The sequence below is a fragment of the Rhipicephalus microplus genome, chromosome 1 (genome assembly GCF_043290135.1).
Source record: "Rhipicephalus microplus isolate Deutch F79 chromosome 1, USDA_Rmic, whole genome shotgun sequence".
In the NCBI taxonomy this organism is placed as follows: domain Eukaryota; kingdom Metazoa; phylum Arthropoda; class Arachnida; order Ixodida; family Ixodidae; genus Rhipicephalus; species Rhipicephalus microplus.
Genome location: NC_134700.1, coordinates 218,392,108 through 218,417,850, shown reverse-complemented (window position 1 = coordinate 218,417,850; position 25,743 = coordinate 218,392,108). Strand labels below are relative to the sequence as shown.

Here is a 25,743-nt window from a genome sequence, read left to right as displayed (position 1 = left end):
AGTCAACGGCAACGTAAGTTTGCATCTGTTTTAAAACCGAAGACAGATTACATGCCTTGGCGGTTGAAAACATTTGCGCTTGAAATAACAATAGATGTGTCACGAAATGTTAGCAAACAGACGTGTCCAACGACAAAATTAGGGCGAAATTATAACCACTCTACAACCGCTTTCCTCGCATCGTTTAATTAGGTGCGTGTCGAAATTGACTACTTCTTTGGTATAAAAGACAGGAGTGTAGTTATGAAAATCCAAATCCCAATTTAAAGTAGTTTAACCAAGTGCCTGACCCCGAGAACTCGCGCCCTTAAAGCTTACTCGTCGTCGTCGTCGTCTCGTCTGTCGCGGGCTTCGACGTCGAGACGACCAGCAATGTTTGCGTCACTCTTGGAAGAACACACATTACGCGTACTTAACGCTCCGTCACGCCACATATACTTTTCACTACCGCACAAACGCTCTCTTCTCCTAGCCGCGTCTCTTATGCATGCGCCTGTGTTCACGTGCGTTCGTGTCCGTGTGCGGCAGCGACGCATCGTTTATTCATTCGCGTTGCGAGCTCGACTCGCGGCACGCAGAGAGTCTGGCAAACAAAATGGCGCCGTCAACGTCCTTGGCAATGCCGTCTGCCGGGTCAGCTGAAAGCAGGCAGCCGACGGGACCTGCGTGAACATGCATTATTCATGGGGCCCTTTTCACATCCTCCCGCGCCCTATTTGGATTCGCCGATATATTGTCTGGTGCGACGCGGAAGCTAAGACAGAAGCCGAGTCGAGACGAGCCCTTCTAGCGACATCGGAAGCGCGGCTCTCGGAATATTCGAGCAAATGATGGAGCCTTTCTGTTCCTTGGCCCGAGGCTCGGTGATACGGCGTCGGAGACTTACGAGAAGAGCCTGGGCGTACGACGGAAAGGAAAGAAGTCGGAAAAAAGTTGCGTTGGTATCGCTGTATTACAGTGCAAAGTGATGTAGTAGATCCCAGATGCTGGACTTTCGTGTCGAAGATGGGTGAATGATAAGGCAAGAAAAGCAAGAATTTGCGAAAGCGTTGATGCATGTCTTGCAGTTATAAATAAGTCGAATTCTAGAAGGAGAGAGAGAAACGCTTTTTATGCCAAGGTGTAGGGATCAGTATTGCAATATCCTGCGTTGCCCAACCAAAGCAAACGCAAATGTCAATTCGTTTTTTTTCCTACTTTGAATGAACAGTAAACCAATGGGACAAACTTGCTAAAGACTAAAGGCACGTAGGAAGATGATACCTTTTGCTCTTACTTAGTTGACATCTTTAACACCGTTTCTCGGTGCTTTCAGCTCAGCTTTAGTGTAAAAAACTAAACACCTTGGTGTTATCCTCTTCTAAGAGGCATTTGTGGCACAGGCTAGAGTTCGTAAATCGCTAACAATGATGATGGTTTAAGTACGCTGACAACGAGTGCAAGCAGGCTGCCGTACGCAAGCACTTTTGCGTGTCGCCCCACACTTTTTATTTTTTGTTTACTTCGGACATACTGCCAATTCATAACGCGAAATTTTGCGGGTAGGACATACATAAGATTAAGATATACAAGAGTGACAAATATAAGCAAGTTCAGCATAAAATCATTTAACAAAGACACATAGGAGTCCTAAAAATGCCCTTATGCAGAGCTACAAAACACGTGCCGGAGAAAAGGAAGAAAAATAAATAAATATGTATACCTAAGAAATGCTTGTAATGTACGTGTGAATATCTCTTTAAAGAATGAAAATGATTTCATTACACAAATCAAAGCGGCAAAGTTAGTGCTGTACAAGCAGTTCATGATTGGGAATCTCATAGGTAATTTTGAAGGAGTGACAGGTAGTTATCTTCGTTACTACAAGTAATTATATGTTTAAGGAGGCTGTTCCACATTCTAATAAATTTGTAGAAAACCTTTCTTGGTGTCAGTGTGATTAAGCAGTCTTGAGCGTGAATTAGGCTACTGCGTACTGACGAATTTGAACGCCACCACTCCGCAATATTCATGTGAACTTGTAGGGTTGCGTCAGCTGTATTTATTTCTCTGTACAATATTTGTTTCTTACATTCATTGCGCCATTTCTCCTAATGTAGACTTCTATAGTTGAGGACGAGGTTGTAAATTCCATATCAAGCTGCATTATTACAAAAATCAATTGGAAACGTGATCGAGTGCTGTGAAATAGGCGTCTATAAATGAAGGAAGGCTGTATAGGCATTCTGAAGTTACTAACATCAATTTCTGTGAGGTTTCTTGTACTGCGTTTGGATATGAAGTTGCATTGGCTGAACATTCCTACCGTCACTCTCGTTCAATGCATGCTTTCAGTTGTAGGGTGCATGAACGCTTCATTATTATTTTTCCCGCCGTACCTATGGCGTGTTTTGTGGCTGCTTTACCGAAAATCGGCGTTGTAAAGCGACTAAGTCTGTGCAGTAACTTACCGCGAAAGGAAGTGGGGCCTGTGAAAGTAGTAGGTATAAAAAGGAAGCGTGTCATTGCCTGGTATACTTTGGCGGTGTTCCTAGGATACCCTGCACCGCCGCGGTGGTCTAGTGGCTAATGTACTCAGCTGCTGACCCGCAGGTCGCGGGATTGAATCCCGGCTGCGCTGGCTGCATTTTCGATGGAGGCGAAAATGCGGCAGGCCCGTGTGCTCAAATTTGGGTCCACGTTAAAGATTCCCAGGTGGCCGAAATTTCCGGAGCCCTCCACTACGGCGTCTCTCACAATCATATGGTGGTTTTGGGACGTTAAACCCCACATATCTATCTCTCAAGGACACCTTAGCTAGAACCAGGACTGTAGTGCTTAGTGCTGCCATAAAGGGTCTTTGGGCACTCACAAGCTGTTTGCAACAAGTTTTTACCTGAAAGACCCTCTAAAAGTTGAAAAAAAAACTGTCAAAAATAAAGGGTTCATTGATTGATTGAATAATTGATTGATTGATTGCTTAAAAGACGTCTCGCAGAGAAAGTTGTTTTCTGTCGGCGTATAAGACCGGCAAGCATATTCGAATTAACAGCGCGAAACAAAAATATTCCAAGGACGAAAACGCAGGGCTTACGGCCCGGTCATTCCCGGCTTTGAGAATACACTGTAAGCAAAAGCTATCCGAGTTTGGGGTTTTTCCGGCTCATGACCTCTGAAAACTCCCTCGCGTTTAAAATTACTACCTCGCGTAGGAGTAAAAGATGGTACATGACATAGTTTTACCACCACCTCTCAGGCAAGTAGTAAAAGGATGTCAAAATCCAGTTTTACCACTTAGGGAGTTTTCGATCACGTGATTTTTAACCTGCGTTTCAGAGTTTATTACCACGTGACTGCAAGATGCAGCTGCTTCGACGGCTTTTGCCCCATACCCCCCTTGTTACGCTCTCAGTGAATACTGAAGGTACGCGAAGCCCACAGATGTTTTTTTTTTTTTTTTGCATCGCCGTGCCTCTGGACTGACTTCGAGTCGGCGCACTTTTACTGGAACTGGGGACAGCATAAGCACAACAAGCGAGAACAGCATTTTTTGAAAGAAAAAAAAAGAAAAAGACGGAGGGGGGGGGGGGGCTCTCAAAAGAGAAAAAAAAAAGAAAGAAAAACCTGCTGTGGAAAGTTGTCCTGCATATTTTCGCAAATTGTTGCTTTTGCTCGGCGGTGGCTTTGGAGACAGACAGTGCATGAAGCTCGGTATCTGTGTGTCTCGTTGGGCTGACGGATCTCACGTGTTTCCTACATCATCGAGCGACCGTGCTCTTCCGAGCGCCTCCGAACCTGCACGTCGCGGATATCTCCAGTTCGCGGATATCTCCAGATCTGCCAGTGGTAACAAAATCAATCTGGTGTCGTCGTCCGTGCTTGCCTGCTGGAGAAGCAATAAGCAAAATGCTTCACTCTGTCGTCGGCACCGAGCCGCGGCCACCAGTGACCAGTGGGAGTGTGTCGCCGGGGCAGGTGAAAGAAGCATCGCATATATTTTGTTCCACAGTAGGCGATGTCTGCACGAGTAAAGTGCTGCCCGAATTGCCCACCTCATGCACCAACTGTTCTCAAACATGTAGCACGAAGCCGATAAGAGGCATACGGAACCAACAAGCGGCGGCCGGTGAGCACGAAGAAAACCAGGACCTGCCCGGATGATGGTCTTTCGTTGGAAGTATGCATACACCGCCCCGTCTCCGCAAGATAGCGGTCACGCGTTCATTTGTGTCTGAAATGACGACGAAATTCGCACAGAATATGTGTTCTGTGATCGCCAGCTGTGTTTCATCGGATAGCCGTGCTCCTCGAAAAGGCCTAGAACGCCGTCGGTAAGAAGCTTGTGTGCAGGCGTGCACCGCTCCTCTACGCCCGTTGTGATGAATACGTGCTGCTACTGTGTTTGTGCACCGTCGCTCTATTAAAATCATTGAGCTACCGTGGTTTGTGTGTACTTAGGTATATTTTATGGACTTGTGCATCAGCAGTGCTAACACGCGTGGGGCAAAGAGCCCGGTGTGCCAAGCAATTATTGGATAATCAAAAAGGTGAGATCGTGTAGATTTATAATAAAAGGTCGGTGTGACATTTAGTGTGCCCTGCAGCCCACCTGAAGCTTACGCGTGCACCTTCAAGCGTTGTTGTTAATCAATGGAAAAAAAGAGCTCTCCTACCGGTACTACTTGGCCGGTCAAAAAGTCGTGCCTATATATATACCGGACTGTCGAAGTGTAGTCGAGCAACGCGTGCATTTTTTTTTCTTTATTTATAGTCTGTTCTAGTGGTGTATTATTCTTCATTTGTTGTGTGTGCGTGTTTGTCTGTATGTGAATCTATGTGTCACCAATTCTGCCGTTCAATAAATTCAATCAGTTCTGCTATTCAATAAATTTGTCGTCTCTGGCCGAATGCACCCGTAAATTTTTATTTTTTTACCACCAGAAATAACTCTCAGTAATCACCTCAAAAACCTTGTGAAGGTAGTAAAAATTTACTCCCTCTATACTCGCTGAAAACCTCACTGGGGTAAATATTTACTACTCTCCCTGCGTTCAAAAACTCAGTTAGCACGAGAGTAAATTTTTACCTCGGTAGTAGGTGGTAAAAAAAAACCCAGGAAAGGTAGTGCGCTAGAGGACAAATGGTTTACCCAGTTTTTGAGGTTATTTCAGGTCATTTTTGTTTAGTGTGTACCGACCACCTTGAGAATCACCTCCTTGCGCTATATTCTTAGCACACCATAAATCGCGCAGGCGTGAATTTTCGCTGCCCTACCGGAAATTAAGCAAGAAACGGTTTTTAGAATGGCGGCAGTTGCGAATGCACTCCTACCCGACTGCTGCTCGCATTCGCATAATACACCCATATTGCGCAAAACAGAGAAGTGCAGACATTGATTCTAGAGCCACCTTATATATCGCATCATATGGGGATTGCCAGGCACGATAAACAATAATCGTGATGTGATTCAGTCTCAAACAGCGACAGCGCTCGTGCGCGCTGGTAGTCTGCGTTGCTCAGCTCGGACTTGGAGCACAAACTTCCATCTCTCAGCAGGCCTAGGAAGCCGCCAAGGCTGTCCGAGGCTGTCCCAGCAATTCACAATGAACATAATAAAATTACTTGATCTAATCTGAACACCTCGTGTTGTTAAATATAATATGTTAATTACCTGATTCCCCGGTACGCCGTTTTAAATAAACAACGGCAGGTGGCTGTCAAGAAAAGCCTATCATTTCCGAACACACCTCGGAGGTAAGCTGCGGCCTCTGTGTTATGAACAATACAGTTCATTGACGCCGTTCATGAGTTGCTTCTAAACAGTGCTATTGGCACAACTTTGCGCAGTAGTTACAAACTCATTCTCTTCCATTCTTTCGCATTCCTATCCACATGCACATTCCAGGGTAGCCAGCTGGAGATTTTTCCTGGTTAACCCCACCGTTTTTTCTCTATACCCTTCTCTCTCTCTCTCTCTCTCCGTCTTTTACCATCAGCATCACTGCCACGCAAAATAAATAATAAAAAAGGAAGATGCTTGAGCTTCACGTTTAAGAGTTGAACGCGATAGCGATATCTTTTCTCTAGGGCGTAGTGTGCTCAAAATGGGTTGTGTCAGTGAAGCTTCTCAATACGGCTTCACTCTGTGTAATAAGTAGCATGTTTAAACCTTGAACAATTGTGTGTGTGAAATCTATTCGACCTTGTTCTGCACCCACTACATGGCCTTTAGGGAAAAAAAAATGCGCTGTAATTTGTGTGCCTATTGTAGCGTGGCCCGCTATAAACCGTGAAGTCATGATAATCACATGTTCTGACACCCAATTTCAATGTATGCTTGTACCACACATCGATTGATATGTGGGATTGAACGTCCTAAAATCAGCATATGATCATGAGAGACGCCATGGCGGAGGATTCCGGAAATTTCGACCACCTGGGGTTCTATAACGTGCACCCAAAATCTGAGCACACGGGCCTTCAACACTTCTGTCTCCATAGGAAATGCAGCCGCCGCAGCCGAGATTCGATCCCGCGGCCTGCGGGTCTGCAGCCGACTACCTTAGCCACTAGAACACCGCAACGGGGCACTTGTATCACACATTACTACTGGGATATTACGTGTTGCATTGTGGAAGCAGGTATACAGGATGCGTGTGTTTGGGAAGTATTTACTTCACTTGCACTGCATTTTCAAGCATAAGAAGGCATTTTTACTGTATTTTCAAACGGACACGTGTCTACTGTGGCAGAACAGACGCTTGCCATGCAAACGACCCGGATTTGAACCTTGTTCACACCCAAAATGCTTTATTACTTTATTTGCGCTTTTCTCGATTTTTCGGTCACGCACAAAATGATGATTTCTCACTTTCAAATAACGACGCCGACACCGGAATTTTTGCGAAACGAGCTCTTTAACGCTCTCGCTTTGAAAACAAACACGCAAATTTGAATCCTTACACAATGGCATAAACCTCCACTGTTGGAAAGAATCAACGACGCGGGCATAGTTCACAGGTTGCACAGGCCTAAACAGCTCGTGCAGTGTTGCACATAATTACATGGGCAGAAAGGCAGACTTCAGGCTCATGTTTTGCAGTAGAGCTTCTTTATTACTTCGAGTTCCACGTTGTTGCTCGGCACGTGGGCGTCGTACAGCGGCTTCCTCCTTAAATAGCACGCAGCCCAAAAAAGCAGAAACCTAGGCGGAAAGAGGATGGCGGTGGTAGCGGGCAGAGTGAAAGAGGTGGCACAGACGCAAATACAAAAAAGAAGGAAAGAAGGTGCGGTAGTCCATTTGTCCACGCTGCCCTAATGATGCCTCGTAACCACTTTCAATCAGCGTGCCATGCTCACATCTGGCTCCTGCTCATCCATGAACCTCAAAAAAAAAGCAACGAAAGTGAAACGACAAAAAAAAAACAACGGGATGGCAAAAGCGAAGAATTGAATAGAGGAGCACCTAATGACGCCAAATTGAGGTAGCTGTGTGGGACCGCTGGTGTAGTGTGTATACGCGCGTTCACTTCGGCAAAGGAAGGAACTTGTAAAGAGAGAACTACTACTAAAATAGGAGAAACATGCACGCGAAAAGAGAGCGCTAAAAAGTAGGGCGACTGAAATCAAGTGTGGCCCCACGTTGAATAGACAGAACGGGCCTTGCATTTGGAAGCATGGTTTTGTAGGGCTGCGAGAAGGCCACGTTTGGATGAAGGAAAGGGGGGGCGAGAACGAAATAATTAGGTGACTTCGTTATCATGATTACTACAGAGGTGCTGTGGTTACGCGGCGAAGGCTTGCGCGTGACAGTGGGCTGGCTAAAGAAGTGAACAAGTACCATCCAATATGCGTGCCTTTTAAATAATTCGAGAAAAGGTTATATGTGTGGAGAGGAATTAAGTAATTGGTAAAACTTTTATTAACAAAAGTCCTACAGACAAGGCCTTTTCAGACCAAGGAATGGACGACGAAGTTTAATCCAGGAGCATTTATTTTCTTGTTTGTTGCATGCAGGATGCAGATTATAGCTACAATTTAAATTTAAATATGTGTCATTTCCCTCGTACGTATCGCAAACAGCAACAAAAAACTTCTTTTTTTCTTCATTGTTACAGATTTCCATTATTAGTATATGCTCCTTGGTAATTACCTCACTTTTCCAGAGCGAAACTCATAAATCTGATGCGTTGAAAAATACCGTATTTGCCTTGTTCTGGCATGGAAGTGTGCTTCTTATTGGAGTACCGCTTTTAGTTTGAGTCACTTTGAAATAACTGACGAAACGCTGCAGGTGTCTCTTCTCAACACATTCAATATAAGCGCCAATAATGAGAATAAACTGGCTTTAATACGTTCATCACGCAGGTATTACACAAAATCCGGATAACAATTTCACAGCTGAGCACCTAGTATCCATGGTATCACGCTTATTTTTGTATAAGTTACATTTTAACTCTCCCGTGCATTTCTCAAAGTCCCCGGAAACATTCAGAACCAAGACCATTCGTGTTGCGCGTTGGATGCAAATTATTTTTACGCGTCTTCGTGAAAATAGGACAAACTTATTTCTTTATCTTTGCCGTTGTGAACACTTGTCCGAAATAATATTGTATTTTACGTATAGTATTGCGTTTAGTATTATAAGCATCAGATTGAAATTTGCTCTGGCATGGCTATACCACTGTCTTCCCCCTGTCGTTAGGCTATTGCAACTGCGCTATCATGTGACATTTTGGAGGGCTTTCAAGGCCGCCATAGCCTGGCCAGAATGCATGGTATGCATCTTAAAATATTAACGCAGGAACACAGAGACACAGAATAGACACACAAACGGGCCCAAATATTTCAAGATGAATACATTCCATCTAGGCCGATTCTTAGTTATGAAAGCTATGATCTTAATCGGCCTCACATCCACTATAGCTAAATGAATAGCAGTGTGTTTAGAAAACGTTTTTAACGATTTAGAGCACGACGTATTCTACTATGGGAGAGCATAAAGCCGTCCCTAAACATGAGTTCCAAATGAGGAAAGCAGTGTACTCTGCAACTCCGTTATCAAGTAAAACGCGGTTCTTCAATTTCTTGCTTCGTATGCGTGCTCATCAAGTTGTGTAAACGCAAAAATAGCACGTTACAAACTGGCGTTCCTGCAATTATTCTTTTAGTATTATTATTATTCAGAAGCATTGCATAGTAAACTCGGTATGTACGAAGGTAGCCTGGTATTTTATATTGAACAATGTTCGCACTGTGATGCAGGAGTTTTTCTTTGACAAATAATAAATGAGAAGGGGCATAAAATGTGAGAATAGCGTTTCGAAAATCGCCTGTGACGCTGATGAGATTTGAAGGCGCGTGCAGTGCACTCGCTTTTGCGATTCCGACCGACGTCGTTCGCGAACGGTAACGCTCGCTCGTTTGCGCGAAGCAATGCGCCTTCGGAGAACAACAAAATGAAATAGTCAAGGTATTGGCATAATGATAACTACGTGCGTCGGACTTGACGCGGGCGCATTGGGCCCGGTACGGTCGATTTATATTGAACGTGATGATTTATGACGCTTCCTGTGCGTTCGCATGCGCCATTATAGAAGTTCGGAAACTCCCGGAAAGCGCTGCGAAAATTTCGGAACTGATTTGAACAGGTGAAACATGTCTGAGTAGTCGTTTTTAGGTAACTTCGAATAAATATACTGAAATAATCACGAAGGCATTACAGAAGTTGATGGCTTTGATTGCGTTCAAACCATTCCATTGTGCCGGAGTACTGTTTTATATGATTTTTTTCCCGCATAAGTTTCTGCTCACTGAATCAACGTGCTCATCCACTGTGGGATGCACACGATAGAAGACCAAGTTTTGTTTGACTGCTTTTGTGGAATTAAAGTTAGAAAGCCCGTAGGTCCTCGTGGGTCCGCTTTTGGTGACTTTTTAAATTATGCTTGTAGTTTGTGCTATATCAGCAAAGTTATTATACATTTTTTTGCCTTAGTGCACAGCCCCCAGGTGATGCTTCTTTGGGAGAGAGATCATTGAAACTTGTGATCATTTGTGAACCATCCGCTAAGGCACGTGTACACTTGGCTCAGAAGGAAAACAGAATGCTTTTGCTTTTTTTTTTACCATCTGGTGTTTTCTAACGTGCACTGACGTTGCACCCTACACGGGCTTCTAGCACGTCGCCCTTGATAAGATGTGCCGCCGTGACCGGGATCTAACCCAATACCTACGGGAGAGCAGCGGAGCGGCATAACTGCTACACCTTGGTGGGGTACTGCCGGGAAATTACAAAAAAAAACATGCTAGAGAATTTGACTGTGTGATCATATGCGAAGTGCTCGAGCTCTTTAGCCAAGCATTAACCCTACAGTGAAGTTCCTCGTTGTCATGTAACAAGACCGCCAAAGGAACAAAAATGACCAGCTTTTAGTGTGAAAACAGGAGTGGCGGTTATGCACTATTAAGGCTCCTACCCTAAGTGCCTATTTAATTAGCTATGATTTTTTTGTTGTGTGGAGGTCACCTGTAGTAATTTCAACATCTGGGCATGAAATATATGCACCAGACGATGTACGATGATGGTGTTTTTCATGGGTGAGTTTTTCGACCAGAACTTTCACAGTGAAAATGTACCTATACGGGCTGAGCTTATAAGGCTTCTTACGTTGGATATCTTGTCGTATGTGTAGCTACTGAATTATTCACGGGCTGTGTTACCTGTGCAGGTACATGATGCGCTTTGCGCGGTGTGCTAGTGGCTGACTATTAAGAACTTGTATATTGCAATCACACATACGTGAAACTTTTGGCATCAAGTTTCATTCTTATACGTATGACACGCTGCGCCGAGGTACACATTGAAGCCGCATCATCTGAGCCCCTAACTTACGACTATAGAGGCTGCTATTTTTATCCGTATATTATGGAGTTTTAGAATAGCGCACGCCGAGCCATTGCGGTGCGGTCGCTGCCACTGCGCATGCGTCATAACGCGTGGCGCAGTTCGCGTTCGCGGCCCGCCCGCAGAAAATCCGAAATAGCGAGCTTCGATTGTGGCCCGCGAGGCCCGCGAAGTGCTGGTGTTGATTGATTGATATGTGGGGTTTAACGTCCCAAAACCACTATATGATTATGAGAGACACCGTAGTGGAGGGCTCCGGAAATTTATACCACCTGGGGTTCTTTAACGTGCACCCAAATCTGAGCACACGGGCCTACAGAAATGCTAGTGTCGAGGCTATGTGTAGTTTCCGTACATTTGAGTTTGCGGACCAGCTAAAGTTCCTAAATTGTTCCCTAGGAGGGGCAAACGTTTTTCTATAACTCATATGGTGCCCGCTATGTCCGCAATGTCCGCAACGCCTGCACACGTTATTCTAAACCTCCCTGTTAAAGCTACGGTCCTTCAACTCACAGATTCGCGGTGTTAACACGCTGTCGAGGATAAGCACTCGCTTCGAATGTTGCACAACTTTTGTGTATACGGCTTGTTTCAACTTGGTACTTTTATGTTGTTGGTGTTATGCCGATTCGTCACACACGCTCACTTACCTTGATTCCCCCTCTCTTCTATTTTCTTTACAGAAGGCGCACCGACAAATTGTAAGTTACTCTCATTATGGTTTTGTTTCTCGTTTTTAACTCTGGGCTGTCGATTTTTTTAATCGAAGCTGAGAACGTGTTGGATTGCTCCATCGTTGCATGCGCTCACGCATCCGTAATACTAACAGTAGGACGATAGTTATAGCGCGAGAACAAAACGACGACACAGAGGCAAGAAGGACGTCGTCGTTTTGTTCTCGCGCTATAACTATCGTCATGCCATACCAACTAGCCCAAGCTGCCACACTTCTAAGTTACTAACAGTAGGTCAGGATTTGTTTGGTGGAGGTTATATGTTCAGCATGCTTTATTTGCGTATTTCAAAGCACTTTTCTTTGTTGCTAACCACTTGAACATCGCAAAAATTACTGCCTAAGCTTTCGGGCCCAGTTCTGCTTATAGTCTTGTGGTCTCTCGTGAAACGGCGGCGTGCATACAGATTTCTCGTTTCTTTTTTTGTTCGTAAATGTTATTTTTGCATTTGTTTTGAAGCGATCGAATTTAATGCGTAAAAAATGCGTGGAGAGGATCTGCGACTTTTGAAGACGAACTTGCTTCTGCTTTTTGTAGCTTTTTTTCCTTTCCTGAGCGATGTATTAAGTGACGAAATGAAAGAGAGAGAGAGAGAGAAGAGTCAATGCGCATACGTATGATCTGCTGACCTTGCTGATCCACTGACGTCGCTGCCACTACACATAAAGCCCACCCTCTTGCAGAAACACTCGTGCCTGTATTCGCGTACCCATAGAGTGTGATTATATTTTTATGACGGTGACATGCACGTACCAGTCCACTTATCTCCTATGCTTTCTGCTTGCCTGAAATACTCCCAAGCGATCGAAATGAATACGAGGCAGCCTACTTCTTTGTGTGTCATAAACATCTGCGGTGGTTGAAAACAGCAAACAATGCACTTTAACTATTCGTTGGCTTATCGTCTGTGTGCCCGCCTTGATGATGTGGTGTTTTCGCATTAACAACGCTCCATGACAGAGGTTCGGCTTTACCAGGCCTAGATAAGGAACTGCACACTCCAGCCAATGTACAAGAAGAAGGTATATACTAGTTGACTGAAATAGCAAGATTGAAACCATTAGGTGATTGAATCGTCTCTATTTTATTGTGCGATATGCCTGGACATTTCCAACATAACGCGTTCTTATAACGTGAACACAACGTGTACCCCAACAAATGCGTTTCTGATAGCAATACAGTAAACGACTACATCCAAACGTCCTCTAAAATCGTGATAAACATTTTACGCAAGAGAACCATGCGTACGTACAAATAATAGGGTAACCTTGAACATGGTTAATGTCACATCACCAGTTCGCCGCGCAGGACACTTAGCAGTGGTACACTGGGGTAGCTAAATAAAACAAGTAAGTTATAAGGTAGTGTAGATAACCGGAACACAAAGCACACGGTTTTAAAAAGGTATAGTGGCTGTGTTCATTTGTACTAAACCAGCTTGCCACTAACAGTAGATGCATACCTGCATGGCGGGTAGAACTATGACCTTGTCACACGAACTTGCATGGCGGCATGCTAAGGTCACCTTGTCCTCTATAGGTATCTTTTATCTTGACAAATAGCGTCCTCTAAATGTATCTTGTTATCGAATAATACTGTAGAATTAACCAATTCCAGCAATTGGATGTTGTTAAATTGTGTAGACAAGAATGGTGAATGAACGCAGTCTGCTCATCTACTGGTCTCCCTATGTTTATTGAAGCACGTTACTTGGTAACACAATTGTGTTTGGTAGAATCGGGCTTGGAGCAGTAAGGAATATGGACGACAGCGTTGTAACGAATACAAAAGGCAAGATGAAAAGAAGACATGTGCTGTCCTGTCCTGATATTGTCGTTTGAATTCATTACAGCGCTGCCGTAATACACCAAGATGCACAAAAAATTAAGTAGTAAAGAAGTAATATCAAGATCAGTTATTGGTTTGTTCTGCAGTGGCCTGCTGCAGAAGAAAAATCATAAAAATAACTAACAACATCGAAAGGCAGTGCCATTGAGAGTGCGCGTGTCTGTAAACGTGCCTTACATAAGTTTATGTACACAGATGGTTGATGTCCTTCGGCAACTGTCTAGCTTATTATCTACAAATGCTAATTTATAAGCGTAACACGACAAGCATAGTTCTATTTAGGTATTACATAATTCCTGATGCTACTGTTAGAATAGGTACAGGCGTGTGCATGGGGAGTGGCCGCACCCCTTAGACACATAAGAGGGGGGCATGGAGTCCGCCCCATAATGTTACTCCCTTAGACCTGTTCCGTCCTCGTTTATGGAGCAGGATTGTGGCCAAGCTGGCTTTCGACAATCCTGGTGGCCGAAGGCACCGGATGTTGTAGTCCAACAAGTGTTCACTTCCAGTCATTACACCTGCAGACTTCGGAACAAGACGCAACCTATTGTTAGAAGATCAGTTATTTTGTTATTGCATAGAACATACTTTGAATTCGACCAACACGGGGAGGGGAGAAGGGAGTACGATGAGACATTATGCCTACCCCTCCCTCAATGGGGAACCATGCGCATGCGTAAGGAAATATTGTTGTCTGATCTGCTTCATTTGTCACATAGAGAGAAGAGAGACCAGATTACAGCTCGAACAATAAGGCGTAACTGATAAAGACACGCAGATAATAAAAGAAAACCCATGAGGATAATGTTAATGAATTTGTGTAAAGGTCGAACTAATAAAGCAATAGCGGTAAGTATTACGTATATTTCTTTCTATGTAGTATGCATAGAACGCAATATAGGATTTAATAAGTAAGTTGAAGTGCCAGGATTTGACAACTTGTTGTTTACCGCAATATTCTTGCTAGCTGCATGGACAAGTATTCTTGAAAAAAAATGTGCAGTGGCATCTACATCGTTGAGACGGCCCAAATGTGAAGAGTGCGTACGGGAATCACTGTTTGGAAAGTGGTATTCGAGGCCGGTTTGTTGTGGCTTAATTTCATCCCATTACCATCCGCACCGTGGGTGCCATACGGTATCTGACGTGCCTCTCGTGGAGCTGTAGCTACATTGTACTTGTGTCATACCAGTACATGTGGTACATTAAGGGCACCCGCTCACCCCATAGAAATTACGCAGTGCCATCGTGCTTCATTAGACTATATACTACCTATCTTTGGTTGGCCGGCCTTATGTTAAAATAGACATAGTAAGTTTCCGTTTGCTTTCACAACTTCCAGAAACAAACGTCCGTGCAACTAACGGAAGTGTGCTTCCATATCTATGGCAAAGCTCTTCGCTGTCGAGAACTGATTGTCGTGTAGAGTCCTGTCGAAGCGAACCTCGTACATGTGCCACTGTCTGTCATGGAGAGTCTTTGCTGTTTGATATTACGCTTATCTCTTCTTCTCTTTCACTCTTTTACTCACCTTTTCACCTTCCCAAGCACAGGGTAACAAACCGGAGCCTTCAACTGGTTAACCCCCTGTCTTTACTTTATCCTTTCCCCTCTTTCTCTCTTTCTCTTACGCTTATATTCAATTCATATCAATTGATAAACAAATATTTATAGTTCCCGGAAATCTATCGGTGAATTTTACTACTTATCAGTGAATGTCTTACTCACGGACAAAATAATGTTTATTAAAATTAATGTGTCAAGGAGTGTGGCATGAAGACACAATGGCCATTTTCTGTGACTGTCAGATTTTGAAGACAAATTTTTAAGGTGTTTTCGTGTCAAAACCACGATTCTATTGTGAGGCACGTGATCTAGCCGAAAACACCGGAATAATTTCGTTGACTTGGAGTTCTTGAATGTACGCCGAAACGTTAATGTCTTTGCACCCTCGCGTTTCACCCCCATCAAAATGCGGATATCATGGCGGTAATGAAAACCGTGTTCCGGAAATTAATTAGCACTGAAGCGTCATGGCTTCTAAGCTGTCAAAGTGGGGCAAGTCAGAATATAAGTGACGAACAAAAGTTTTCTATTTCAATAATGTATTCGAAATCCCGGCTGCGGCGGCTGTATTTCCGATGGAGGCGGAAATGTTGTAGGCCCGTGTGATCAGATTTGGGTGCACGTTAAAGAACCCCTGGTGGTTGAAATTTCCGGAGCCCTCCACTACGGCGTCTCTCATAATCATATGGTGGTTTTGGGACGATAAACCCCACATATAAATCAATCAATATTGTATTCAAGCTATTCTGCTATAGTTTTCATACAAAAGACGCGCACACGAAATACTTTTGCCTTTTGAAATTAAAGAAAAGAATTGACGTACTTGTCACTATTTTTTGGTGACGACTTCCGCTGTCCCCTTGCTTGCTAGGATGAAAAAGCTTCAAATGTTTAAAAAAATTAAAAAAGAATATAAATACATTTACGTAGGCAGCCCTGCATTTTATGAATTGAAAAGTTCTCGTTTTATACTGTAAACACGCGAGCCTGGTGCACACTCGGAATATTGTTCTTTCAATACTCATCGCAAATATTAGTGTCTTAGCGAAAATATTGAAGCACTTTTATTGGTTTGTCATTCATACCTGATGACCACCGGTCCAGTAATTTCGCTAATCAAAACCTCCGCTGTGAGTCCGCAATGGGGAGTTCTTATTCAAGTCGCTACGTTTGTGGACTTGTACGTCAGCGTTCAGAAGAGACGTTCCGTCTTGCTCTCTCGACAGGTGTCGTGGATCCGACTTCGCGACTTCCATCTGCTCACCGTGGGACTGACGCGGTACACGTCGGACGAGCGGTTCCAGATGGTGCACATGCAGTTCTCGAACAACTGGGCGCTGCAAATACGCGACGCTCAGCTCAGGGACGCCGGACTTTACGAGTGCTTGGTCAACTCGGACCCGCCGCTTCGACAGGTCGTCTCGCTCCGTGTTGTCAGTGAGTAGCCATACAGATTCTGCTTACAAGTTAGCTTACTGCGCGTATAAACCACTGACAAAGCAGTGCGTGGAAAGGTTTACTAATGCGTTTAGCTGAGCTCGTTGGTTAGTACTGACTTCATGAATCTGCAATACTAGCGAACGCGCTCTACGGACTCTTGTTGTCGTTCTTTGTCGTCGTGTTAAGCTGGAGAGCGTGTTGGACGGTACTGTAGATACATTAAAATCAAGTGTTGCTCACCCAAAAACAAAATTGATCTGAAATATTGATTTATCTTGTCATGGGTGAAGATTTGATGGTGTTACAACTATACAAACGAATTTGCGGCATACGGTCCGGTTTTGAATAAATTATATATTGATAGCATTAGGTGAAGAAACGGCATTCCGCCAATAAGTCTCTTTTAAAAACGAGCGTAGGTAGAATTGTGCTTGAACAAAAAAAAACATGAAATCTTAATTTCTCGTTATTTATTTACTACAACTTCGCGGACTACACCTGAAGTAACATATTGTTGCGTACATGCACGAAGAAAAAGAAGCGCATACGGTGAACGCACTTGTCGCCCAGAGCGAGAGAGGAAGAGGAGGATCAGGAGGATTGTTAACCAGTCGGCCGCTTCTGAGCTGCACCTCGCGACCTAATAAACGGCCCCTTTCAACGTCTACCAGTCTCTTTCAAACGTTACAATATAAAACATAAATTGAGTCGGTAAAAGAAAGTGTGGCTAGTCTAAGATCAATAGAATATTTTTGTAGAAGCTACACACTCAGAAGCGTCAGCACATTTGGTATATTGTGCTGATAGCTCGAAAAAAAAAATTCTAGATCGAAGATGAACCGGTTCCTATATTATATACGAAAAACATTTTGAACGTGGAAGATATATTAAGAAGAATAAAAAATAAAACATTGCATAGATGAAACAAAATTGTTATATATATATATATATATATATATATATATATATATATATATATATATATATATATATATATATATATATATATATATATAACAAGACTGAGCCTAGATGATTACTGCATCCTTGCACCTATGTTTGTAGTTTCCTGGCAATTCAGAATGCTGGTAAAGAAAACGCATTATTCGTAATTCCAGAGCTTTAAAAAAAGTGCTGAACATTTAGAGCACAATGCCCTCCAAAAACTAAAATTTATCCGACCTGTATACGCAAGCACTACAGGCGCTCTTAAACTAAATAAATTCTGCTAGTGTCACTGATAGAAACGTTAGACACAATATTACGTAGACTGCAGAGAGAGAGAGAGAGAGAGAGAGAAAAGACAGGAAGAGTAACCAAGTTGGCTACCCCACACTTGTGGTTGAGGAAAGGAGGATTAACAGAAAAGAAAGAAATAGAGAGAAAAGAATGAGAGAAAGAAAGAGATATATAAATAGTCAGCTCGACACTGCGCAGTAATATGCTATAGCTACACGAAACATAATAACGAAAAGCACCATACTTCTCAAGGAACCTACAAAGTTTATTTAAACACTATGCCCAAGGCCTGGAGACTCTTATGCGCTAACTACTTATAAATTGCATTGGTACAACTGATACGAATGCTTGACATAATTAAACGAGGCTTCTCCCATGGCCTAAACCACGCAAACGAGATCACAAGCAGCCACAGCCCTATAAAAGTAATTTAGTTAATATCTCCGTCTTTTTTACTTTAATTTCGTTGTTCTAGAATGCCGCAAAGAAATAGATTTTCAAGGCATCAATGCTTCAACAGTAACATTGTTGTTGAAAATCTTTCGTTATTCTAACAACCGCATGCTTTTAGAACTTTGATATACAAACACTACGTAAGCCTGCACTGCAATTTTGACACAAAGGTGCTCTTCCAAGTGAAATATTTTACCCTAATTTTGCGTCCTTTCGATAACCATGCTAATCATACAGAAAATAGGCAGCTTTCGAATAGCGTACGCAGAGCTTCGTGTTAGCGTTTGTCGCCACTTCACACCCGTTGTCCGCTACCTTCTGGCTAGCACACGTTAAGTAACGGCAATAGCGGTTCACTTCAACAAAGCAACCCCTGCGTACGTTATTTTAAAATTCCCTAGCGAACAGGGCACAAAAATTAATGTACCGAATTTCAGTAACACGTTTCTTTGGTGTAACACGAGGTTTTTTTAGGAACGGGAAATAACGCAACCCACATTACTAGAAACGGTAGTCCTTCTTGGGAATCTGTCTGTCTGTCTGTCTGTCTGTTGTCTGTCTGTCACACGATTCCGCCACCCGAGCTGACTTTGAGCACTTGCTGAACGACCAGCCATCTTCAACTGGTGGCTGCTTTCAAACTTGTGAACATTGTCAATCAAAAATCAAATATTACGCATATATGGAACGGAACAGCAATACTTTAGTACTAGGTGGTGTGTTCTTTTACTAGGCAATACGTAGATACGTAATTCTAAAAGCCCCGGTGTTTCTCAGACCTTGCTAAATATGCGATGCTACGCACGAAAAAAGGCCTGCAGAAGATCATTGTCTTATGACGGAATTTGCAGCTCCGCACGCGGACACGCGGTGAACTGTTCTTATGACAGATTTAATTGCGCGTCCGCAGCAGTCGTACGGACCCGGCCTGCTAGCCATTTTCAATGACAGGCCGCATCCGTATGGCTGCTGCGGACGCGCATATCCATCCGTCTATTCGGTGTTTGCGCGTTCACAACTTTAACTCTCCAATGGCGTCGCAGTACCCAAGGCCAGCATCTTGGGCGGCCCTGACTTGCACGTCGAGGCTGGCTCGGCGCTGAACCTGACGTGCAGCATCAGCGAGAGCCCGGAGGCGCCGGCCTTCGTCTTCTGGTATCACCAGGGGCGCCTGATCAACTTCGAGCGCGGCGGACGCGTCAGCGTGGCCAAGGGTCCCAACGGTACGGCCGTGTCTCGCCTCTTGCTGCCAGCCGTGGACGCCGCCGATTCGGGCAACTACACTTGCAAGCCTGCCAACGCCAACGCCACCTGGGTGCTGGTGCACGTTCTCGAGAGCCACCGGCGACTGGCCGCCGTGCAGAACGACGCGGGCGGCATGGCACTGACGGCGGCCGCGACACCGCACTGCGCAGCCGCCTGCTCCCTGCTGCCGTTGATCGTGTCGCTGCTCGTGCAGTGGCTGCTGGCTTGTGCCCACCACTGCGCATCCAGGTGACCAGCCACGGCGGAGACGCAGCCTCTGTAAGTTTACTGTCACTCCCTTCAGTCACTGGCATTAAATAAACAACAATGTAGAGTACTCTCGTCGGTGAGTCCAGACTTAGCCACGTTTATGACTCTGTTTAAAGAGTATTTATTGTATGATTCACCAACTCCCCCACACTATGCTCCTCTCCTTCTATTCCAAAAGATCAGTCAACTCACTCTGGGGGTTCGGAGACTCTCCGGCGAGAGAGAACACATCTGCTAAGAGAGTTCACGTCTCTTTAAAGGGAGTCATACTTTTGGCAAGTGAGGAGTTTGCAAAAAAGAGTCAAAACACTTTGTTTTTCCTTCTTTGAGTGTGGAGCACGCAAGTGTGTTTTAATCTCGGTGAGAAGACAGAAAGTTTGCTTCAGTATAATTGTTTTTTTAACTAAACCGGGCCTTCGCCGTGTTACCAGTGGCGTGATAAAGCATCGGGTTATACATTACTTAAGAAAAGAAAAAACACACACGTGGCAACAAAAAAAAAAGATGGTAGATACAGCTTATAATTGTTTGTTATGAGTGCAGCGATTTCAGTTATAAGTGCAGGGAAGTGTGTCTTCCCTCTCCGGCTTGTATTCGTTTTTTTGTATTTGCGCTCTTTTTCTTCAAAAATGAATACGCGTCAACTAGCTTAATTTGTCTCTCTTAAGGAAGACCCTCCTTAAGCGGACACGTTAACTACCTTTTGTTTAGAGATACACTGCTACAACTCAGAAAGTCTCAGAACTGAAGTGAAGCGCTTTCAGTAAACGTAAAAGAAGCCTCTGTGGTCGATGATTACCACGTGTGTGTGCGAGTCATCAATTTTCACTTTGTTTTATTTGTACTATTATTTGTGCGTAGTATTGCCAGTGTGCAAGAGTACAATTTTTCACTGGTAGTTCCAATTTATCCATGTTTTACAATTTCATGGCCAGTGTGTGTGTGTGTGTGTGTGTGTGTGTGTTTGTGTGTTTGTTTGTTCGCGTGTATGTGTAGAGAAACCTAACAACTCAAGGGTACGCCTTCTTCTACGCAGGTAAATAACGCGGTTCGCGGCATACCATGTCCGGTGCCCGCTCGTCAACAGTGAGTATCCTGACTTTTTTTTTCTTCACGAACATATTTGCCAACAACTTGCGCTCTATATTTCTAAGTGTAACTGGGATCTCGTCACGAAGGCAGCGTGGTCTTTAAAGATTGTGATAACGGTTGACTAAACTGCCTGGCCCGCAGTAAACACACGCTTCACTCACCACTGTAGCACATTTCCGCATGCGTTCGGAAATATGCAAACTGTGCGTCATGGTCGAGTGCTCTCGCGAAGGCTGTCAACAAGGTCTCACTAATGAGATGGTTAGCGTGGTCAGTTAGAAAATCCCATGGGTGCCTAACTACTCCGGTTCATGATGATTTCGCTCAGGTGTTTCTTCAAGTCAACCACGAAGTCGCAAAAAGTGTGCGAAAGTAACGGGCATACACAGTCCAAAGCACAACGAGATCCTTGTTTAGATTATTTTTGTCCTTGTTAACTATGCTGGAAAAACAATGATTGGATAATGAAAAAAAAGATTAGCGCACCGACAGTAAAGGACGTATGGGTCAAATAAAAAAAAATTGCCCGCAGCTTCCCTCGGGGGAACACTGAGGAGGATGCGGAGCATATAATTGGTTAACGGGGTGTTAAAGAGCGACTTACTTGGGTCGATGGCTAAATTGGTTAACGTGGTTGTGAAATGGGGTGTTAAATTGCGACTTACTTGGGTCGATGGCTAAATTGGTTAACGTGGTTGTAGGAGGGGGTGTTAAATGAGTGAACACGTACACACGTATGCGAAAGGGCGGCGCTGGTCGAAGGGACGTCGATCATTGTGTTTGTGGATTCGTTGGCATTCGTTTCACGGCGACTTCGGACGTCGACGCGCCGTACAAACCAACGGACGAGCGGCAACTGAGCGAGCGAGCGCCGACCTTGAGTATATATACAGCGCGACGGCGCATGCGCTGTCAGCTGTCGAATGTTCTCGAAGGAGAAGCGCGCGCGCGGCACAGATGGCGACGGCGCGACGGCGCATGCGCTGTCAGCTGTCAAATGTTCTCGAAGGAGAAGCGCGCGCGGCACAGATGGTGGGCGACGGCGCGACGGCGCATGCGCGCGCGTCAGCTGTCGAATGTTCGAGAAGCGGTGCGGACGGCGCACTACAAGGCGCGAGTATAAGATGCTTCCGCATCTAAAAAAGAAAAGCGAAGCCACGATAACATCGCGTGAAAAATAAACAGTAATACAACAGCTGCCTACACGCTGTGTTCAACAGCTACCTTTGACCCAGCTGCAAATGAAGTGGTTAGGATAACAGGGCACTAGCGCTAGCTCCTGCTAGTTTATTTCGTTGAGGACGCGCATTTTAAGCCAGAAGCGTTAGAGAGCCCGTCCCGTAGAGAATATGGGGGTCGGCATCGTCGTCGATGTCGTTGTTGGTAAGCAAAAAGTGCTGATAAATGCAAGAAATAAAAAGTCCGAATTTCACTTGGTTCACAATAACCATTAGCGGTGGCGTAGATACAGTGCTGCCACCTGGCTGGGCATTCCGTGCTTTCAGACATGGCTATCATGAGAGCGCACATGTTTCAAGAACAGTTAGTGAGTCGCAGGCCGGATGACGCTACCATGTTGTTCTCCTAAAGGCAAACCCCAATTGTTCCGGAAACTTTTGCCATCTGCTTTGCGTGCATTTACCAAACTTTGGCGACCTCTACGAGATGGTCTCTCACAATGAAGTGTCCAACTGCGCAGTACGCATTGGGTACTGCATTACTACGTGGTTGATGTGTCTACAAGCAAGAAAGTTACCACATTTTTGTTCTTTTTTCTAAAACAGCCTTTCAGTGCGCCTAATGATTCGTACATAGGAAGGGTGAAACAAGTGCGTACATTTTTCCAACACATCTGTTCGGGATGTAACCACTCTAGCTTTTGCAAAGCAGACACGTTATCGACGTTGACGGTGTATTCACTGGCTCGTCACTTTGTCATTCTGTTCATGGTCCGGGATCCCGGTCCTTCAAACAGGCTGGAACCGAGAGACTCATCAATCGCACCATAATCCAGCGGTGGATAGAGGAATACAAGAATACAAGAACAGCCATAGAAACGGTGCAAACCACCTATACGGACCACAGACAGGCTGGTAACACCGAGGTCTTCTTCCTGCTGGCCATGTCGCCTGAAAGACCTGACGTTGCGGCCACTCAGAGTTGCGCTATCGTGGTGGCCGTAGCAGCGCCCTATACCAAATGAAGCTATATATTGATGAACGCTGCAGGGATGCGTGCCGTCGCTGACCGTCTCTGTCGGCATGGACCACCGACGAGCACGGTCACACTCCTCTTGTCAAACCCCTTCGTGTGTGTGTGTTGTTTCGCTTCGCTTCGGCATTGTTCTCGTTTCGTTCCTGAGTGTAACTGCTTGTTCCAACGTGTGATGTGAACGCGCGCAATGGTTCAGGCGCACGAACGTTTACGTCCTCGCTACTCAGGCACCACCACGTGCGACAGACGTCGGAGACAGTGTGCGTACTGTCATGTGCTTCGAACTTCACCAGCCCTCGCAGTGGAGGACGATGGCAGATGGACATCGAACCGAGAGATAGACACTTTGATGTACACATCTTCACGTTGTACATATTGTAGAGATCACGACTATGTTGTTGTTGCTGCTAACGCTCCCAGATGATCTGTTCTCGTGCGCTTATCATGTGTTTTGTTGTCAGCTGCTGAGTGTTCGCGAGAAGTACTATAGAGCATATTGAAAGTGTGGCCTAACTTTGTTCCTGCGTGTATTTTGTGCCCGGCCAACGGGATTCTGTGAGTGTGTACGTCGGTGGCGCATCACTTCGTGTTGTCCTGAATGCGCCCGCGATGTTTCTGTTGTTCGGCTGTATACTTCCGTTCGCGTCACTTGGGAGATCTTCGTCGAGCTGAATGATTATGCACCCGGAACTGAAGTGCGGTGCTTGGTGCACGCGGTGTATCACAGGTGCGTCATTGGGGCATCTTTTCAGATTTCAGTGCTAAGTTAATCTAATGCACAAGACTCGTGGTGCCGTGTTAAGAGACGCTTGTGATAGTGCAGAAAGCGGGAAACTAATATTTTCATAGAGGACGAAGCTAAGTTTCCTTATTTGTAGCGAACGTCGGAGCTGCGTCTCCCGATGATGCTTCGCTGGAAGGCGTAACAGCGTAGAGTTATTGGCACAAAAATCGCGGGCGCTACGTGGGCTCTATATGCATTCAAGCTACGAGTATATTTTTAATAACTACACTATACTTGGCTAGAGACATGATCAAATTTGCATCTCTGCTTTCTGCGGGTATACTGGAAGAGTGTAACGCTCGCTTAGTGCCGTTTTATCAGAGTACGCTGGAGCATTATTTTGATAGTACTACTACCTCCTTATTTCGCATTGCGACAGTCGGCTGAATCGCCGCTGGTACTGCATTCCCCTCTCAGGCCGTGAGAGTGACCCGCTTTATGTTGGCCAGCAGTATAGTCGTATTCATTACTCGAGGGCCGTTTGGATGCTGTCAAACTTATGTATAGCGTTACAGAATTCACATGGCCCGTTATTATTGAAAGCAAAAAAATAAACAAAAAAGAGGGGGTGTAAAGAGCGAAGGGCAGATTCTGCCTGAGAAAAGTAAAAGAAATTACAGTTGGATAAAAACGAGATGATTTTCAAAGCGTTACGGGTCTTTATTTGACAGCACTCAATTTGATAAAATTTTTTTGATGCTAAAACGAATTCTCACTGATCTAATATTTATAAGGGACTCCGATGGGAAACCCTAAAAGCGAGGAATTCTGTGCGAAAAATCAATGAGCAGGGTAAGCGATGATCAGTACCAACAGGCACGTGGTACTGTTGGAAATGAATTGGCGGGCTTCACGATTGGGTCAATGATTTTGCGTCGCTGAAGACGAGCTATACAATGTCGAAAGAGTCATTTTTAGTTCTAACTCTGAATCAGGGTGCGTGGGCATACGACGTCATTCCCAGCCAGTTTGGAAGCACTCTCTTCAATGTTATCGACGTCATTGTATGGTCATGGATAAGTTATCCATCGCGAAATACTTTGTGTGTGTGTGGTGTTTTTTTTTCCTTTGCGGAGCAATTTTACGGCTCCCGAATGTGCACAAAGCCAAGCATATTGGTTTAATTTTCATCACTTGATGGTTGTTACTCTGTTTGTGCGTGTGTATCGTTTGAAATTATTACAAAGTTCGCCTGCTAGTAGTGTAATTACATGCTTTCAGGCTTTTAAAACAAGTGCCAGAATGAAAATATGTGTGCATTTTGTTGTTTCCAGGAGCATTACTTCAGTCGTATTTAGTTAAGGTTGTGCGTCGTAGCCTCTAATCTCTCTGTGCACAAGGTATGCCGTGAATTCTGCGTGGAACCGAAGTGAAGAAGAGGTGTGATTGAGTCAGGCGCTGCGAAAGAACTTCCAAAATACAGAGTAACGAACAAAATTACCGACTATATATTGAAGCGTCTCGTGTACCTGTAACATGTCTAAAGGTGGTATTACGACAAAACAAAATCTAACAGGGCCTCTACGTTCACACAGAGTGGTTCAGCCTTTAATGGTATCATTAGAGGCGAGCATATTCACATTCCGTCACAAAGTTTTTGCTGGCTTAACTATATCAAAGTATGATCAGGGTTTCGAACTCGGTCAGCTGCTTTACTGTTTGTCTTTGGAGTAAATGAATTCACTCTTCCAGTAAATATCTAAAAGTATAGTTAGGCGTGAAATTATCATTGGTTTTCATTGAAATTTTTGTTAAGCATGAAAGAAAAAAAGCTGAGATTTGCGCCCAACTAGGTCATAACTGCATATTCGCAATGGAAACAGGCTTATGCATTGTTTACAGCAGTATTGCTAAGCTATACGTCTGATGTTACGCATAACATACAAATTGTGCTACAGTCTTAGTCAAGACATGCCTAAATGCTGGCTATACCCAGGAAATTAGGCCCAAAATTTCCGCTCTACTGGCTA

At 44.4% G+C, this 25,743-nt stretch overlaps 1 protein-coding gene across 2 annotated transcripts in view; it reads left to right on the top strand.

The window, feature by feature from the left end:
* LOC142769254 (kin of IRRE-like protein 3) overlaps window positions 1-20,770 on the top strand; it is a 37,215-nt gene extending 16,445 nt beyond the window's left edge. Inside the window, exons 2-5 of one of the 2 annotated variants that reach the window (XM_075872347.1) lie at window positions 11,569-11,586; window positions 16,263-16,473; window positions 19,212-19,692; window positions 20,720-20,770. In XM_075872347.1, the coding sequence (XP_075728462.1) occupies window positions 11,569-11,586; window positions 16,263-16,473; window positions 19,212-19,666 (684 nt within the window). In that variant the 3' untranslated portion in view covers window positions 19,667-19,692; window positions 20,720-20,770. The remainder of the gene's footprint in view (window positions 1-11,568; window positions 11,587-16,262; window positions 16,474-19,211; window positions 19,693-20,719) is intronic. The other variant, XM_075872352.1, reaches the window with a different exon arrangement.
* The last annotated feature ends 4,973 nt before the right edge of the window (window positions 20,771-25,743 follow it).